This window comes from Rhinolophus sinicus, linkage group LG03 (genome assembly GCF_036562045.2).
Source record: "Rhinolophus sinicus isolate RSC01 linkage group LG03, ASM3656204v1, whole genome shotgun sequence".
Taxonomy (NCBI): domain Eukaryota; kingdom Metazoa; phylum Chordata; class Mammalia; order Chiroptera; family Rhinolophidae; genus Rhinolophus; species Rhinolophus sinicus.
Window position 1 is genome coordinate 151,860,271 of NC_133753.1, and position 18,033 is coordinate 151,878,303.

General features: G+C 36.2%; 1 protein-coding gene across 1 annotated transcript in view; it reads left to right on the forward strand.

Annotated features, from left to right (window-relative positions):
* The window catches only part of ANKRD31 (ankyrin repeat domain 31), a 131,743-nt gene that overhangs the window by 83,152 nt on the left and 30,558 nt on the right, over positions 1–18,033 (forward strand). Inside the window, exons 18-21 of the mRNA XM_074329204.1 lie at positions 10,163–10,325; positions 11,669–11,778; positions 16,356–16,443; positions 17,108–17,204. Of these exons, the coding sequence (XP_074185305.1) occupies positions 10,163–10,325; positions 11,669–11,778; positions 16,356–16,443; positions 17,108–17,204 (458 nt within the window). The remainder of the gene's footprint in view (positions 1–10,162; positions 10,326–11,668; positions 11,779–16,355; positions 16,444–17,107; positions 17,205–18,033) is intronic.

Below are 18,033 nucleotides of genomic sequence, written 5' to 3' on the forward strand. Positions count from 1 at the left end.
CCCGCAACTATATATATATATATATATATATATAAAATTATAGTTGACATAAATGAAGATATTTTAAATTAAGAACTAAAGTGATTCCTTAAAAGATTTTTAAAAACTTCTTAAAATTACAAATGAAGATAAGATACTGCATATAGATTGGAAAATCAGTGTATTAATGAATAATTTTTCCATTGTCTCTTCATCATATAATTCATGTAAGTCAGAATAAAATTAAAGGGTTTAAGAGTAAACACAGGCTATAAGTTGAGTACATTCCATTTAATTGTCTTAAATAATTTGCTGTTGTGTATAAAAGAGTCTAATTAAATTGATGATACATGTGACAGAGAATGCAAGACTTTTTTTAACTCGGAATTTCTCAGTGGGTTTGAGGTTTAAAAGAAATGGATAAAAACACAAGTTGGTTGTTTCCTGGAGGTTGATTGTGTATTTTTATGCTTTGTTTTTCTTAATCAGGCAGTGTGGTAAACATATCAATAAGAGAAAATTACCAGGGTCACTGTTTTAGTAATATTGAATTTCAAATCTAGTCTTTAAAGTTCTTCAGATTTTTAAACTTGCTTTTTGTTTGACAAGCCTTAGGAGAAAACTTTTATTGTTATCAGTGGGCAATATAGATTTCAGAAACAATTATTGGCTTTAAAAAAAAAACAGTTAAGGAACCCACTAACAACCACAACATAAAACCAGGGTTCGTATAAAAAAATTCCCTGGATCTCTCACTAACACCTATTTATCTGTTTCTACACATTTTTTAGAGCCTGGTGATTTGTCTTTAATTTTGTGAAAGTATATACCCACTGTTTTCAGCCTAAATGTTGTCATGTGAAGGAATAGTATTATTGAATTTATTATTTGCAATGTTTCTGTGCAGGGAAACCCATTACAAACTCAGTGTCCAAGATTTATATTGGGGGCTGGGCATGCAGGCACCCTCTCTCTCTACCACGTTTCCCCAAAAATAAGAGCTAGCTGGACCATCAGCACTGATGTGTCTTTTGGACCAAAACTTAATATAAAACCCGGTATTATTTTAATGTACTATAAGACCGGGTCTATAATATAATATAATATAATATAATATAATATAATATAATATAATATAATATAATAATGTAATGTAATATAATACCCGGTCTTATTTTAATATAAGACTAAGTCTTATATTAATTTTTGCTCCAAAAGACGCATTAGAGCTGATGGTCCAGCTAGGTCTTATTTTCGGGGAAACACGGTAGTACATAACCAAATTTCAGACTCCCAGAAGCATAAACCACCTTGCTTGTGTAGACAGTTTAAGCACAGTGAATCACTCTTATCAGTTAAGGAAAGCTTTATATCAACATAGGATATTGTGTACCAGCCAAGTGCACAGATTCCAGCTAAAGGCTAACCTTGCAAACAGCCTTTCTGGATAGCAGCAGCCTCAGGCCTGCTATGTTAACTCTTTTCTAAACAGTATTGTATTTAGGTTCTAATTGAAACATATACTATTTTCTAGAACAGCAAAAGACAGAATAAAGCCTGGCCTAATTTTCCTGAGAAAGTTGTATGCCAGCACATAGGACATCTATTATCTCATGGTTGATTTTTTTGCACTATGACCTCAAGGAAGGTCTTTTCTCAGAAATTTTGAGGGGCATTACAAGTTTTCCCTAGGTCCTTTATCAATTCTGTCCTAATCAAATCCTGTGGTGGTTTTTTTGTTTGTTTGTTTGTTTTTTGGTGTGTGTGTGTGTGTGTGTGTGTGTGTGTTTAAGTTTAACAGTTTTCCCTGTCAGTTTCTCATTTGTCAGTGGCTTCACAGGTGCTGTAAGCATTTCTCCAACATTATTTTAATGTATGACTTCAAGAAATCCTACATCTGTGCGTTATGACTTTGTAATCAATTTAGTGGTGTGTTTCCATTTTATTGTTGGCTGTTTACAACATCAGTGACTAGTGGTAAACTGACCAATGATCAAGAGAAAGATTTTGATTTAATGGATGAAAAAGATGTCATGTTAATGAGCAGGGAAGATGTTTGATTAGGTCAAAATTTTTAAGTTCTTCTTGAATAAGAATTTTCCTATTTTGAAGACTCTAGCTTCCCTCATAGCAATTTGGTAACTTCAAGGGATGGAGAAAATGATTACTCAGGTAAAGAGAGTCTTCTGTGAAAATAAATGCCAAGAGCTGAAAATTAACCACAGGAAGTAGCAGAAGGGGAGCTTGGTTTAAGTGGATAAAATGCTAAGTTCGATACTGAAAAACTTGAATTCTAGGCCTATTTCTGCTGCTTGAGAAAGAACATCTTTACCCCTGAAATAAGGAATTCGATAGAGAGCTGTGCTGTCCTATACTGTTGCCACTAGCCACATGTGACTATAAAATTACTTAAAATTAATTAAATTAAAAAATTCAACTCTTCAGTTGCATTAATCACATTTCAGGTACTCAAGTAGCTACATGTGGCAAGTAGCTACCATATTGGACTTTGCAGACTAGAACATTTCTATCATCACAGAAAATTCTGTTAGACAGTGCTCTGGTCTAGAGTAGGAATTTTTAATATTTCCTATAAGGGCTAGATTAAACAGTTTAGGTTTTTGGGGCCACATAGTCTCTGTTGCAGCTAATGAACTGCTATTGTAGTGCAAAAGCAGTCACAGATAATATGTAAATGAGCTGCTCCAATAAAACTTTATTTATAGAATCAGGCAACAGACTGGATTTGGCCTGTGGGCTCTAGTTTGCTATTGTGTGATCTAGAGGACCACCTATGTTCTTTCACCCAAGAGGTGATAAAGACAAAGTTTGCTTTTGAAGTAGCCTTCCATATTTCTGTTGCCTTTATTCTAAGGAGAAATAGTCTATTTGAAAAGAAGAAGATTGTGTTTTTAATGATATTTTAGTGCTGTTGATACTGATACACTGATAACATCTTTCCTTGGAGTTTCATTAACTTTTTCTCTCTGTGACAGTTCTATCATTGGATCATTTTATTTCTGACTCACTTTCTCCCTTTGTCCCTATTTCTTTATCTTGGAATAGGATATTGATATATAAACTGAAAGATTAAAAAGAGAGGTAAATATATGGTATTGTAGACCTAATCAGTATCAATTCTATTACACCACATAAATTTAATTCTTAGGTAATTTGTCTTACTCTTATATGACTACATGGAAAGTTATTCAACACCCTATTTTCTTTTTCAGCTTTTAATTTCTTTGTAAATCTTAATTTCTGTTTTATTTTCCGAGGTGGTCACATATTCTACCTTGTAAAATGTAGAGGACAAAAAGATAAGGAAAAGGAGAGTGAGAGAAAAAGGTGAAAGAAAAAGATAAAAAGTGAATAGGGATAGACGTTCACTTTTGGACAAGGTGGAATAGCAGGGACAAGGTACACCTTTCCACCTTAACCACTAGAAAAATGAACAACATACGTAAAATTAGTTTTGAGACATTGGTCAACATGCAGCACAGCACAGTGATCCTGAGAAAAAGGAAACAAATGAAATGAATCCTTTGATTGCCCCACCTTATGGACTAGAGGAAGTTTTCAGGCAGAAGCATACGGAAGGAGAAAACATCAGCCCCATAGTCTCAGTGAGTAAAGGAGATAGAATTTGGAGTTTAAAAGGCTCCAACAGCTAAAGTTTATGGGGCAAAATACCAAAGAGAAAGGATCTGCACAGAGAGAACTCTCCTGAGATTTGAAGGGGGAATCCCATTGATTCTTTGGCTGATCTACAAATGTGTGTAAGAAAACTACATAAGACTAGGCAAAGAGCCGGCAGGGAGAATTGGCAGAATCATTGCTGTTGCTTAGAGAGGAATGAGAGTAGGTCATGTTTCCATCAGCCAGAGTGGAAGGACCTATTAAAACATGGTAGCATCAAATAGAGGGTATTTCTTACATAATTGGGTCAAATTAGCCCTACACTAAAGGTTTCTCTGGACCCACCTCAACACTTAAACAAAAGTGTCAAGAAGATCATACTGATTCCAAGTAATCTAATTGTGTCTCAAGGTATAAATCAAAGATAAAGCAATAGAAATTATCCAAAATGAAACACAGGAAGAAGAATGACTGAAAAAATAAATAGAACATCAATGTTGTATACTGCATATATAAGTTTAACCCCCAAATGTGGGATGTAGTCAGAAAAATATTTGGAGAATGGAGGCCCAAATTGTCCAGATTTAGTGAAAACAGTATGCTCATAGAACCAAAATCTCAGCAGCCCTCTATTAAAGGAACATGAAGAAAACTGCACCAATGCACACCATAGTCAAATTGCTGAAAACCAATAAAAGAGGGAAAAATCTTTGAAACAGTCAGCATTTTTAAAAAGATACATATGTATCCAGGAACAAATATAAGAATGACAGCCAGTTTCTCACCAGAAACTTTGCAATCCACTGGAAAAAGCAGCAACAACTTTAAATACTGCAGAAAAAAAAGGAAAAGAAAACTTGTCAACCTACAATTTTATACCCAGCAAAGTCTTTCAAAAGATGATGTTGGTGAGGATGTAAAACAATTGGAACTCTCTTATATTGCTTATGGGAATGTGAAATAGTGCTGCTGCTGTGGAAAGCAGTTTGGCAGTTCTTTCAAAAAGTTATACATAGGGGCCAGCTCGGTGGCTCAGGCAGTTTGAGCTCCGTGCTCCTAACGCTGAAGGCTGCTGGTTCGATTCCCACATGGGCCAGTGGGCTCTCAACCACAAGGTTGCCAGTTTGATTCCTCAACTCCTGCAAGGGATGGTGGGCTGCACCCCCTGCAACTAACAACGGCAACTGGACCTGGATCTGAGCTGTACCCTCCACAACAAGGATTGAAAGGACAACAACTTGACTTGGAAAAAGCCCTGGAAGTACACACTGTTCTCCAATAAAATCCTGTTCTCCTTCCCCAATAAAATCATTTTTTTAAAAAAAGAGAAAAAAGAGTTATATGTAGTTACCATATGATTTAGCAATTCCACTCCTAGGTATAGGAGGTCTGACAATTACATTCGCAAATTTGTTGCAAGGATGTTGCTAACCTTTTGTGATATCAGAGGGATTATTCATTATGAATTTGTACCAACTGGACAAACAGTTAACCAAGTTTACTATTTGGAAGTGCTGAAAAGGCTGCATGAAAAAGATGACTTGAACTTTTCACCAGCAATTCATGGCTCTTGCATCATGACAATGCACCGGCTCACAAGGCACTGTCTGTGAGGGAGTTTTTAGCCAGTAAACAAATAAGTGTATTGGGACACCCTTGCTACTCACCTGATCTGGCCCCCAATGACTTCTTTCTTTACCCAAAGATAAAGGAAATATTGAAAGGAAGACATTTTGATGACATTCAGGACATCAAGAGTAATACGATGATGACAGCTCTGATGGCCATTCCAGAAAGAGTTCCAAAATTGCTTTGAAGGGTGGACTAGGCACTGGCATCAGTGGATAGCTTCCCAAGGGTGACCGTAGTGATATTCAGCCATTGCTGAATGGTATGAAGCACTTTTTCTAGGATGAATTCTCAAACTTAATTGTCAAACCTCAATACATAAAAAGCTGATAGAATTAAAAGGAGAAATATACCAACCCACAATCATAGTTGTAGATTGCAATTCTTCTCTTAATAAATTATTTTAAAATACATACCCAGATATAGAAAGCCATAAACAACATTATCAACCAAGTTTATCTATTTGACATTTATTGAGGACTCCAACAACAGTGGCAGAATACACATTCTTTTCAAGTACTCAAAGAACATGCACTAATATGGCCCATATGCTGGGCCATAAAACAAGTTTCAATAATTTTAAGAGATCTGGAATCATGCCAAGTATGTTCTCTAACCAAAATGGAATGAAATTAATAAGTGAAAAATGTCTGGAATATCTCCAAATATTTAGAAATTAAACTACATACTTCTAAATAGCCCATGGGTCACAGAAAAATATCACAAGAAAAATTAGAAAATATTTTGAACTGAATTAAAATAACAATATATCAAAATTTGGGGATGCTCATAAAGCAAACTTAGATGGAAATTTTAAACCTTAAATGCTATGTTAGAAAAAAAGAAAAGTGCAAGAGAATGATGTTAGGAAGATGGCAGAATAGGAGTTCTCCCAACATTTTCCCTCCACCCACCACAGAATATTTGATTTTGGCAGTCATCTAGGAATAAGAGTACCTTTGTGGGAGTCCAGGAAACCCGTGGAGGAGTTCCAGCACTCTGTTGGAGAAAAGACAAAAAAAAATCTACCAATAGCCACACTGGAGAGAGGAGGAGGAACAGTTTCACTTTGCCCATGTCATCCCTCCCCCAAAAGCAGCATGGCTCAGTGCCGGGAGAAACCCCCCTTCCCCGTCAGTGGTCTGTGATTTCTCCTGTGGGGGAAAGTGAGAGTGTGAGTGTCTGACTTCCCCAGCTGAACAGGATGCTGCTTAAGAGGCCCACTTCTTTTTCACCTCACTCAGATTACTGAAGTGATCTGTAAGATCAAAGGGCTGGGAGAGGCTGGAAATACAGCAGTAAAGGCTTAGAATTCATTAGAGAGGTGCTACTAACTGCTGCATTGTTCTTTCTATAACTGATTTGCAGACGATCATGAAACCCACCTACAAGATACTAGAGATGCCTCCCCTTCGGATCTCCCTAACTGACTCACTGACATCCCCAATGCTCTGCATACCTCACCCATGTCCCACTCCCATGACCCCCCCCCCCAGTATGCATTCCTGTGGACAGCAAGGGTGAGCCTTTGCCCATAGCTAGTAAGCAAGCACGGAAAGCCAGTACAACTCTGCAGGATTTCCAGGAACCACCTTAGAAAAATAAACAAGAGGCTATCAACACCTGGCCTGGTTTTGGGGATCAAGATTGTTCTTAAGAATCCCTATGCCACCACCACTACCCCCACCTCTGCCAAGAAGGAATAAGAAGTATAGATCAAGTGCATCTATAGAGAAGATCTGAGAAAGCCTCAGAATCCCTAGATGGATTGACATGTGAAGATACCTCTCTCCCAAAGCTGGTTAGTATAGACTAGAGAGGTGACTTCTTCAAATGTGAAGATAGCAATGCAAGACCACAAGAAACACGAAAAATCAAGGAAACATGACTCCCAAGGAACACAATAATTTCCCAGTAACCACCCCTAAAGAAATGGAGATCTATGAATTGCCTTACAGAGAGAATTTAATATAATTGTTTTAAGGAAACTCAGTAATCTACAAGAGAACACAGGCAGCTCAATAAAATCAGGGAAATAATACATGAACAAAACGAGAATTTCAACAGATAGATAGAAATCATAAAAAAGAATCTTTCTGTCTACATAAAGATTTGTATTCAAATGTTCATACAGCTTTATTCATAATAGCTGACAACTATAAAAACTCAAATATCTATTAACTGATAAATGAATAAATTGTTAAAAGTAACGAATTATTTTTTTCTTAGAATCATTTTCATTACAAGTGTCCTTTGACACTTCTTCACATGCATTGCAGAATGTGTATAACTTCCATTCACAGAGACAACACTGTTTTCAAACTAGGTAAGTAGCAAGTAGCCAGAACAAACTATTGATACACACAATTATATGGATGAATCTCAAAATCATCATGCTAATTAAAAGAAGCCAAACACAAAAGACTAACTGCTAAATGATTCCATTCATATGAAATTTCCGTAAAAGGCCAAACCTCTAGTGATTGAAGCAGATCACTGATTGCCAAGGGCCAAAGGGTAGTGGGAAAGGATTGACTGCAGAGGCATACTAGATTTTTTTGTGATGATGGAATGTTTCTAATTCAGATCGTAGTAATAAAGTTAGTGTAAAAAAAAATAACAACAGGCAAGGGGCTTACTTCTTGGTCACCTAACTTTTGCCTAGCTCTTTGTTTGCTCGGGTCCACCTATCGTATTACCTGGGACTGTCTCCCAACTTTATGTAACCTTTCCTGTTTAGTGCCTTTCAGCCCTGTTGTTGTTCTCTTAGACTGTTTCCTATTAATGTATTACTGAAAAGCAGCTGTTCAGGGGTTTATTTTCTCAGAGCCTAGTTCTCTGCATATATTTCAAACTAATATATTAAATTCACGCATGTTAATATATTAAAGTCCAAGATCTAAAGGAAGGCCTAGTCTTAACACACAGGCCGAATGTCATTATTAATATGGCTTAAGTTTTTAAGAGTTTAGAAAAGCTTTCTTTTCCAAAAATAGCTTTCTCTTTCCCCCATATAGTACTGGAAAGATGATCTAAGGAATCTGTATTTTTTTTAAAGATTTCATTGGGGAAGGGGAACAGGACTTTATTGGGGAACAGTATGTACTTCCAGGCCTTTTTTCCAAGTCAAGTTGTTGTCCTTTCAGTCTTAGTTGTGGAGGGTGCCGTTCAGCTTCAAGTTGTTGTCCTTTCAGTCTTAGTTGTGGAGGGCGCAGCTCAGCTCCAGGTCCAGTTGCCGTTTCTAGTTGCAGGGGGCACAGCCCACCATCCCTTGCGGGAGTCGAACTGGCAACCTTGTGGTTGAGAGGACGCACTCCAACCAACTGAGCCATCCGGGAGCTCAGTGGCAGCTCAGCTCAAGGTGCCGTGTTCAATCTTAGTTGCAGGGGGCGCTGCCCACCATCCTTTGCGGGACTCGAGGAGTTGAACCGGCAACCTTGTGGTTGAAAGCCCACTGGCCCATGTGGGAATTGAACCGGCAGCCTTCGGAGTTAGGAGCATGGAGCTCCAACCGCCTGAGCCACTGGGCCGGCCCAGGAATCTGTATTTTTAATAATTCCACAGGTGACTTTAATTATCACTCAGGCATGGAAACTACTGGATTGAGACACTTCTCACTTCATCTTTTGAAAACAAAACACACAAAATACCTTTACTTGAACTTCATTAAGGTGTATCAAAAACCTCTGCAGGAGACTCTTTCCATATGCCACTATCTACTACCGTCTGTTATTACCTCAGTTGGTTTTTTCACCTCTCTAAGGCAAAAAAGGGGATTATGGGACTAGTTTCATTAAGAGCCCACTCTGTGCTGGGAACTTTACAAGGGCTTACATTTAATCCTCATTGGTGATAAACATAAGATTCAGATGGTAAGTAACTTGCCCAACGACAGAGCTAGGAAGTAGCAGGAGTGAGTTCTGTATGCTTGACTTGAAAACAAACGTTTTCCTTTATGCTGTGCTGTCTCTAAGCTGATGGAACAAATGAGGGGCTATCCTTGTCATTTCTGCTGGCTCCTTTGCTCCTAAATGTCTCTGCTTCTCCATTCCTGGACAGAAGCAGAAAGAGAAAATCTACTAGTGCGTCTCTATTTTAACAAAATCCTGACCATCTTTTCCTACTCAGAAGGTGATGTTTCAGCGGTTTGAGGCACTTGCTTGCCTCATGCAAATGGAATCACTGGCTGCTTTTTACTCATTGACTTATACCATAAATTAATTAATGGCCATTTTTAACTTTGATCAATTACAATCTGCCAAAACACAACTTTGAGTTTTTTAGGGAAACCTTATTGATACTAGAAACTTATTTTGCCCCTAGAATGTCACAGTCTCTTGGATCTCAGTTTCCTCTTCTGTAAAATGACTGAGTTGGAGTAGATTGTTTCTAAGTTTCTTTTTATCTTTAACGTCTGTGAATATAAATCAGTTATTTAGGACATAATGTAATAATGTATTTGCATGGACATTATTAGAATGGATATTAGGTTCCCAGGCTAGCTCATAAAACCTCTATGAACAAGTACCTGAAATATAGTCCAAATAGAACTTCATTCAACTATGTTTAATGGCAATTTATAATATAATACAGACCCGAGAAGATTCTTGCTCCCTTCTGCACGCCATCCTTCAGCAGTGGGGGTGGGGGACAAAGAGCTCTGTTAAAGAGATAGAAGCCTCTTACTGCAATGAATGGTACTTTCCTGTCATCGTGTTTGGTTCTCCGATGGGAACAGATTAAGCCAAATCAGTGGATCCATTTAGAGTTGTCATATCAAATTTAACAAAAATTTCCTTGGCCAGAGTGTGAAAACTTTTTTGGATAACTGTTGGTGGTTGGTAATGGTGTCTTATAATGAAAGCAGAAATTATCGATCTGTTTATAGAGATAACTTTGGAAAAATACCTTCTAGGCAGCTGAGATTCTACTACAACATGGAGCAAACCCTAATCAAAAAAATCAAAAACAGAAGACTGCTTTAGATGAAGCAGATGATGAAAAAACGAAAGCGCTGCTAAAATCTTACGGTGCTACTGAGGGTGGTAATAGAGATGACAGTAACGCTGTGCTCACTGGTACGTATGTCGGTATTGCTCGCTGTTTTATACAGGTGTACACCTCTGCTTAGAAAAAGAAAATCTTCATGTTTGTTATGTAAATTGTTTTATAACTAGGGATAGATGTTTTGTATGTTTATGAAACTCTTGAAAAGCATTATTTATTTTTAGAAAATAAATAATTTCCAAACTTGGTTTAATTTATAGATCATATGATACTATTGGATTGGAGTTACATGTTGAAATGAAACCCATGTCGTTCATTAAATAAACATTAATTTCCCTAATATTAGGTCTGAGATAGAGATGTAACTGAAACTACACATTGATTTACTTGGAATGGTGATGTAAAATGATGACATTATACTACTGAGGTCTTTGCAACTAAGAGTTCATTACTTCAGAATCTGTAATGATTCATGTAAAAGTTGGACTGATACCAAATTTTAAAGAATCTAATATTCTAATGATAGAATATAACTTTGTTAAGCAAATATATTATATGTGTGTGTAATATATATTATAGTGAAAAGAATATTTCAGGGGAATGTACAGCCAGCAGAATTTTATGAGCTATTTTTAGCAGTAGTTTACATTTAAGTAATATAATGAATTAGCTATAAGAAACAGGCATTTAGTGAACACTAGTTTAGAGAACACATTTGTTGAGTACCTGTTATGCAAACCAGGCATTTGCCCATGAAGAGCTTCCTGTCTTGTGGGGAGACCAACCAGCAAAAAGGCAGTTAAACAGTTTATTAAGTGTTGAGAAGGGATTGTTCTTAATTTTCCCTTTTGTTTGAGCCTTGATTTATAAAGGAAGAAACCTAGTAACATAATTCACATATTTCTGTGGTCAGAAATCCCAAAGGGATGAGTGGTATAGGATACAATAGTTATATGGGAGGAAATACAGAATGGGAGGAGGGTGAGAGAGAAATTTACAGAGACAGTGAATCATAGTGATAGTGATTAAGAGGGTGGACTTTTAAGTCAGATCTGGTTTCAATACTAACTAGCTGTCTGACAATTAATTACACAACTTCCTGAATCCCTTTAAGCTTCACTTTTCTCTTCTGTAAAATGCGTATCTCATCCATTTTCTCCCTGGTTTCATATGACAATTAAATAAGATGATTCAGGGAAAGAGTTTTATTTCTAGCATGTGATAAGTACTCAGTAAATGCTAGCTGTAATTAGTCAGTTGATAATAATAAATACCAAGGTGCTGGACAACATTAAGATATTATCATAATTGTAGACTTAATTTATCCTTCCCATACCTGTCACCATTACAGTTGACAAAATGAAGCTAAATTTTTGCACATTCTTATAATATTTTCTCATTTTATTTTTTAAAGTAAAAGTTTCTACTGTCCAGTCCAAAAGACAGTGTTTTTGTGATGACTGCAAAACTGTTGAGCCACCTTCTGTTTCATACCAAGAAAACACAAGAGAAAGCCTTCTTGTGGTAAGTGAAGTTGAAATCCTTTGTTCGTCAGCCGAGAAAATGCCATTCTTTGGGCCAGCCAGCCTTTGGCTATTGGCAGCAGTCTTTCCATTTGAAGGACATGGGGATTGAAAATGGTTTTTTGTCATAAGAAAATATAGCATAACTGAACAGAATAAGCCAAGAAGATATGTTATATGGTTAACTCTTGATTATCTGCATTGATTAAGAATTAAAAATAGCTGCTGTGTTGTACACCTAGGTTTGGTTCATTGGCTCCATCTTATCCCACAGACGCTGCCACTGCCATAGAGTGTCTTCACTCACCCACTTCCTAAAAGTATCTAGGATACATACTAGGTAGAAAAGACCCTGAAACCCAGACAGAGAAGAGGAAATCTGGTTTATCTAACCTGGATCCCACATGGTTTATAGTGATAGTGTTTGCTATGTGAGAAACTCCTCATGTAAAGGTATAGATTTGCAAAAATAGCATAGTAGTTGCTCAGTAAAATACATATTAATTGATATGATGTGTATCCTAGTTTGACAAAAACACAAAGCAGACTAGACACTAATAACTTAAGCAAAGTGGCATCCTCAATGAAATATTATTTTGAATAAGACTGTATATTGATTAGATTTCTCTTACATACTTTCTGTTAGTGTAGAGCGGGAGAATGTCAGTCATTGAACCTAAATTATGATCAATCATCTAATTTATACCCTAAATATTTTAAGCAGTATTCAAAATAAATTGCATTTGCCTGAGCACTTTGAAATATTTTGCATTGTTTCCTGGTATCGGTTGTAATGGATGAAAAGTCAACACTCAGTCTAATAGTCATTTCCTTGTAGATAATCTCATTTAATCTTGCAGTATTTAAGATTTTTCTCTTAGTTTTTTATGTTCTACAGTTTTACTAGGTCCTATCTAAATGTGGGTGTGTTTTTATTAATTATACTCAGAACTACTCATGCTCCTTTAATCTGAAGAAACATTTCTCCTTTGTATTCTGGTAACTCTCAGCACCTATATCTTTGAATATTGCCTCTCCTCCATTCTCAGTATTCTCCTTTCTTGGAGCTCCTATTTAGATATCTGTTAGACCCATCTCCATGTCTCCAAATATGCTTTTCATATTCTCCATCTTTTTAACTCTTATTATATTCTGGGTAATCTACTTTGATCTCTCTTTTAATTTATAATTTCTCTCCTCAAATATTTCTAATCTATTTAACCTATACATTGAGTCTTTAATTTTAATGATTGTGGGGGTTTTTTATTTTGAGAAATTGTATGTTTCCTTTTCAAATTTTTGTTTAAAAAATAAAACAAAAAGACTTTTCTGCTCTTGTCTTACAGTATTGATAGCATTGGGAAATATATATTTCCAAATGTTTTTAAAGGAATTTTAAACTCTCCTCTGACTTTTTCATGATGACATAATTTTTCATGTGGTTTTCAATTTTTTATTATAATCTCATTTCAATGATGGTTGTTTTCTCGGGGAATTTTAATGTGTCTTGGCTTTGTGTTCAACATTTGCCTCTACTGGGACCCTAGAGGTTTGTCAGTTACTGACTATTTTTTATGCTAATTTCTGCATTTGGGTTCCTGAACCACATATTGTATAAATTTAGTTCTCATATATACATTTGTGACAAAGCTTTGGGTCTCTACTTTTCAACTCAAAGCCCTGGGTGGGTGATAGTAACGTTTTTCTTTCTTTCCTTTTTTTTTTTTTATTAAAGTTTATTAGGGTGACAATTGTTAGTAAAGTTACGTAGATTTATGGATGAAAGTAGAGTTTTTCTAATCCTTATTTAACCTAGAGCACCCACTCTAGGCCACTAGCTTTATGCAAGGACTCCATTCTAGCTACCTCCTCAGGTGGGCCTGAGGCCTTATCTCCTGTCCTGTGTGGGCATTAAAGACCCAGCCCCTAATGTCTGTGTTTGTTCTAGATCCCCCATGGGCCACTGCTAGCTTTGTTTCTGGAACCAGGGCATTTCCCTTCCTTTTTCCATGCATAGCTGTCTGCATGTTTAAAGCTTATTTTGTCCAGTGTTTCCATGTGTTTGGAGTAGACTGGGGTCCTTCTATATCAGCTCAGCCCACCTTATTGACCATAAATATGTTTAAGGTATATTTTCAGGTAAAGATTAGAACATTATGTAAAAACTGCTCTTTATTAACAACATAGGTATTTGCTTCAGGAATAATGTATATCATTTTAGATGACAGGTCTCAGAGAAAATGGACTGGCAATAGAGGAGTCTAAAGAAAACCAACTTTACAAAAAAGAGAAAGAAAAACTCAAAACAAATATGAGGGGGCGGCCGGATAGCTCAGTTGGTTAGAGCGCGAGCTCTCAACAACAAGGTTGCCAGTTCAATTCCCACCTGGGATGGTGGGCTGTGTCCCGTACAATAAAGATTGAAAACGGCAACTGGACTTGGAGCTGAGCTGCACCCTCCACAACTAGATTGAAGGACAATGACTTGGAGCTGATGGGCCCTGGAGAAACACACTGTTCCCCAATTTAAAACAAAGAAAGAAAGAAATATGAGGACTTTAATTGTTTTTGAATATTGGAGATTTCAAACTAAACTGGGGTGAAGGGTGACTCTAGCCACATACAAAGGAAATGATTTTAGTTTGGTGCTACCTTCAAATCACAACCTATATAGGCAGCCTCCTTCCTGTCCCTGTGTAAAATAAGGACAGAAGTAATAATAATAATAGTTAACATTCACTGAGTACTTATCGTATGGCAAGCTCGCCTCTAAGCCCTATATTAACTTATTTAGTCCTCATAATAACCCTTCTAGGTAGGTTCTGTTACTATCATTACCTTCCTCATTACAGTTGAGGAAGTTAGAGACGTTATGTAACTTAATCCAAAATTACATTTTTATTAAGTAGCAGTGCCAGTTAAACTCCAGGCAATCTAGCTGTAGAGCTTGTACTCCTCACCACTGTGCTATATTGTACACAAGTGTAAAAGAGGTGTCAGAGGCCAAGGTGATCTGCCATAGTAAAACTAACACCTGGAATAAAATTGTAGTGAAGTTTTACAGTAAGCAGAATATGAACTGTCTAAAGCTGCTTGTTCTAAAGACATGTCCTAGGTTAGGATGTTTTTAGAGATAAATAAGCAATAATAAAGGGCTATGAAGGAGAGTCTTGGAGGGAAGATTATGCTGGACCCTCCATGATAGAATGTGGAGCTAATGTGAAGAGTTATGGCTCATGGTGGCTGAGACTAGGTGCATCCACAATATAAAGCAAAACAGGCAAGTCAGCATCAGAAATTGTTTTCGTCATCCTAACCTGTAGGTAGAGGCTTAGCCTGGGTACAAAGTCAGACCTTTAGTTTGTTTTTATAACCATAGCCATTCAATGTAAACAGAGATAAATCTCGTTTTGGGGGGGGCTTTTTTTTTACATATTTATATTTTATAGTTTCATTTTGATTTATTTCATAAATGACAGCAGTGAGATTGCTTTTCCACATAATTGGATGGTTTTATTATGTGCATTTTCCATATCCCTTGTGGGCACCAAAGTAAAATTTCAGAGCAACATTTCAGAAGGCTTTGAGGAACTACACATTTTAAAAATGAATGTATATTGAAAATATATTAAAAGACAGATAAGATGAGTCAATCCATCAGTTTTCATCTATTGAGCAACAACTGTATATCCAACAGTGTGGAAACCATACACCAATATAAAAACCATGCTCCTGCCTACAAGATCTGATTATCTTGATGGAGAAACATAATGTATAAGACATGTATATTAATACTAAATTCTGTAGCACTGAAATTCTTAAGTAATTCTGAGAAAGGAGAAATCAGTATGAATTAGATTAGTCAGAGGTTTCATGTATGAGATGGGTTTTATATAATAGCAAGCAATATTGATTGAGATCTTATGTTGGCTGGCACTGTCCTAAGCACTATGTGTGTTACTCACTTGAGGCAGGGAAAGGATAAGTAACTTGCTGGAGTCACCCGCCTAGGAAGAGATGGAGCCAGAATTCACACCCAGGCAATCTGATTGGAGAGTTCACCCTGTGATTCCATCTCTCATAAGAAAGAGGGAGATCTGGGCAGAGTAAATTGAAGGCGTTCCAGCCAGGAAGATTAGTACTGACAGGGATAAAAGGCATGGTCTTAAATCCTGGTTGTGACTTTTTGAGTAGTGTTTTATATGTCTAATATTATGTGTGAGATTTTAATAGTGGACAGTGATAGACATAAAGCCTTAAAGTGAACTGGTTGCATATATGTTATCTTTAAATATCATATGCTAAGTTTTTTTCTTCTATACCTATTATTATTATAATAGAAGTCAATAAGAAATTATGATTCTTTATGTGGTTGCTACTCTTATATTTTATTTTCCAAGAATATATCTGCTACATAAATCAAGATATACTTAAGTTTACTTCCCCCCCCCCCAAATATGCAATATTTATACAATTAAGGTTAAGCAAAGAATGGATGGGTATATTTGGAACATAATGCATATCAGAGAGAAATATATACCTTCTTGTAATGAACTTTTTAGTACTTTTATTTGATAGCATCAGACCATCAGTGCCATTCTACAAGATATAGAAGAAAAACAAGAAAATTTATTGGAGTTTGAAATAAGAACCCCTGAAGATGCAGGTAAATATGGGCTTCTACTCAAGTTTCATTATTTCAGGCATCCAAGGTCATTGCTATCTGATCTTCTTAAGGTACATGTTTATTTTAAAGCTCACAGTGGCTGAAAAAGTGGTCTCTTTTTTAATGAGAGTAAAGTGCCAGGAATGATCATTACTAGCCAGTGCTGCAAACTGGTAGTTGGTATAATTGTTGATGAAGATACTTGTTGACTGAAGTGCAGCATGAGTAATTTGAGAGACACTCAGAACCATAATCAGAGACAAGCCACTACTGGTGATATATTTAGATGGAAATATGACAAAAAGCATAAGATAGCGATTAGAGAAAAGATTATATTACTTTTTGTCTCCTCAGCTTCACCCAGCTATGGCAACCCTTAAAAACAGATTAGAAAAGGACGGTATAGTGGGAAGGACAGCTATAACAGGAGGACAGCAAATCCTCACACCGTCCATGTGAGCAGATAGGTCTTACTGAATAGGTGTCTTCCTGTTTACAAAACACTAGTGGTTCAAAATAGTAAATTAAACTGATCTCTGACCTAATAGTCTTTATTTCTCAAAACTTCAGTGAATATTTGCAAACATTTGATAGCTTACAGCTATGTTTTCTTGAGAGCTATCTCTCAGTTAACTGACTTTTTACTTTATTACCATGTTTGTAGAACAATACATCGAAAAGATGTTAGAGATAAAAGAGGTTATGGATAATGTGCTTGCCAAACAGAAGGCAGAAAGGGATGATCTGGCTAAAAAATACAGGTGAGTGAAAAAAATAAGACTACTTTAAAGTTTTTGGAATTTATTTATTTTTAGCTGCAATAGTAAGGCCTAGAATTTCTTAAGAATACAAATGCTGCTTAGAACCAAAAAAAATGACTTTATGAGGTCATCTAATCTGTTACCTCCATGGAGAATTGTACTTCTCAGAAAGATATTTTTCTTCTTTATTACTTGAAATATTCAGAAAACAACATTTTAGTACCTTAAAAAGTTGTCTACAGCCAAGAATTTTATGAAAGGCTTTCTGGTCATGAATCCTAAAACTAAATTTTGTCCCTAGTAAACTCAAATTTTTTACATTAAAAAATTTTCTTTTTGCTGTCACAGATGTCCTTCTTAGCAATTTAATCGTGTATATTTTGTGGTTTTGTGTACTTCTAAATTCTCAGGGTTCTTAAGGAATGTTATCCAGATTATATTGTTTATATACCTTTTTGCATCCTTTTTTGAGAAAGATGTTTTATATACACACACACACACACACACATATGTTTTTCTTGTTTGGGCATTACTTTTATTAGTTTTTCATAGATTTAGGTACATATGCACACTATTGTTTTTTTTTTCTTGTGATGAGAACTTTTAAGATCTTTTAGCAGCTTTCAAATATGCAATACAGTATTGTTAATTGTAGTCCCTGTGCTCTGCATTATGTCCCCACAACTTATTTATTTTATAGCTGATATGTTTGTACCTTTTGACCACCTTCATCCATATCGCCCACCTCCCACCTCTGGCAACTACCAAACTGTTCTCTATCTGTGAGTTCAGTATATATACATATGTATGTGTATTTTTTTTTTTAGAT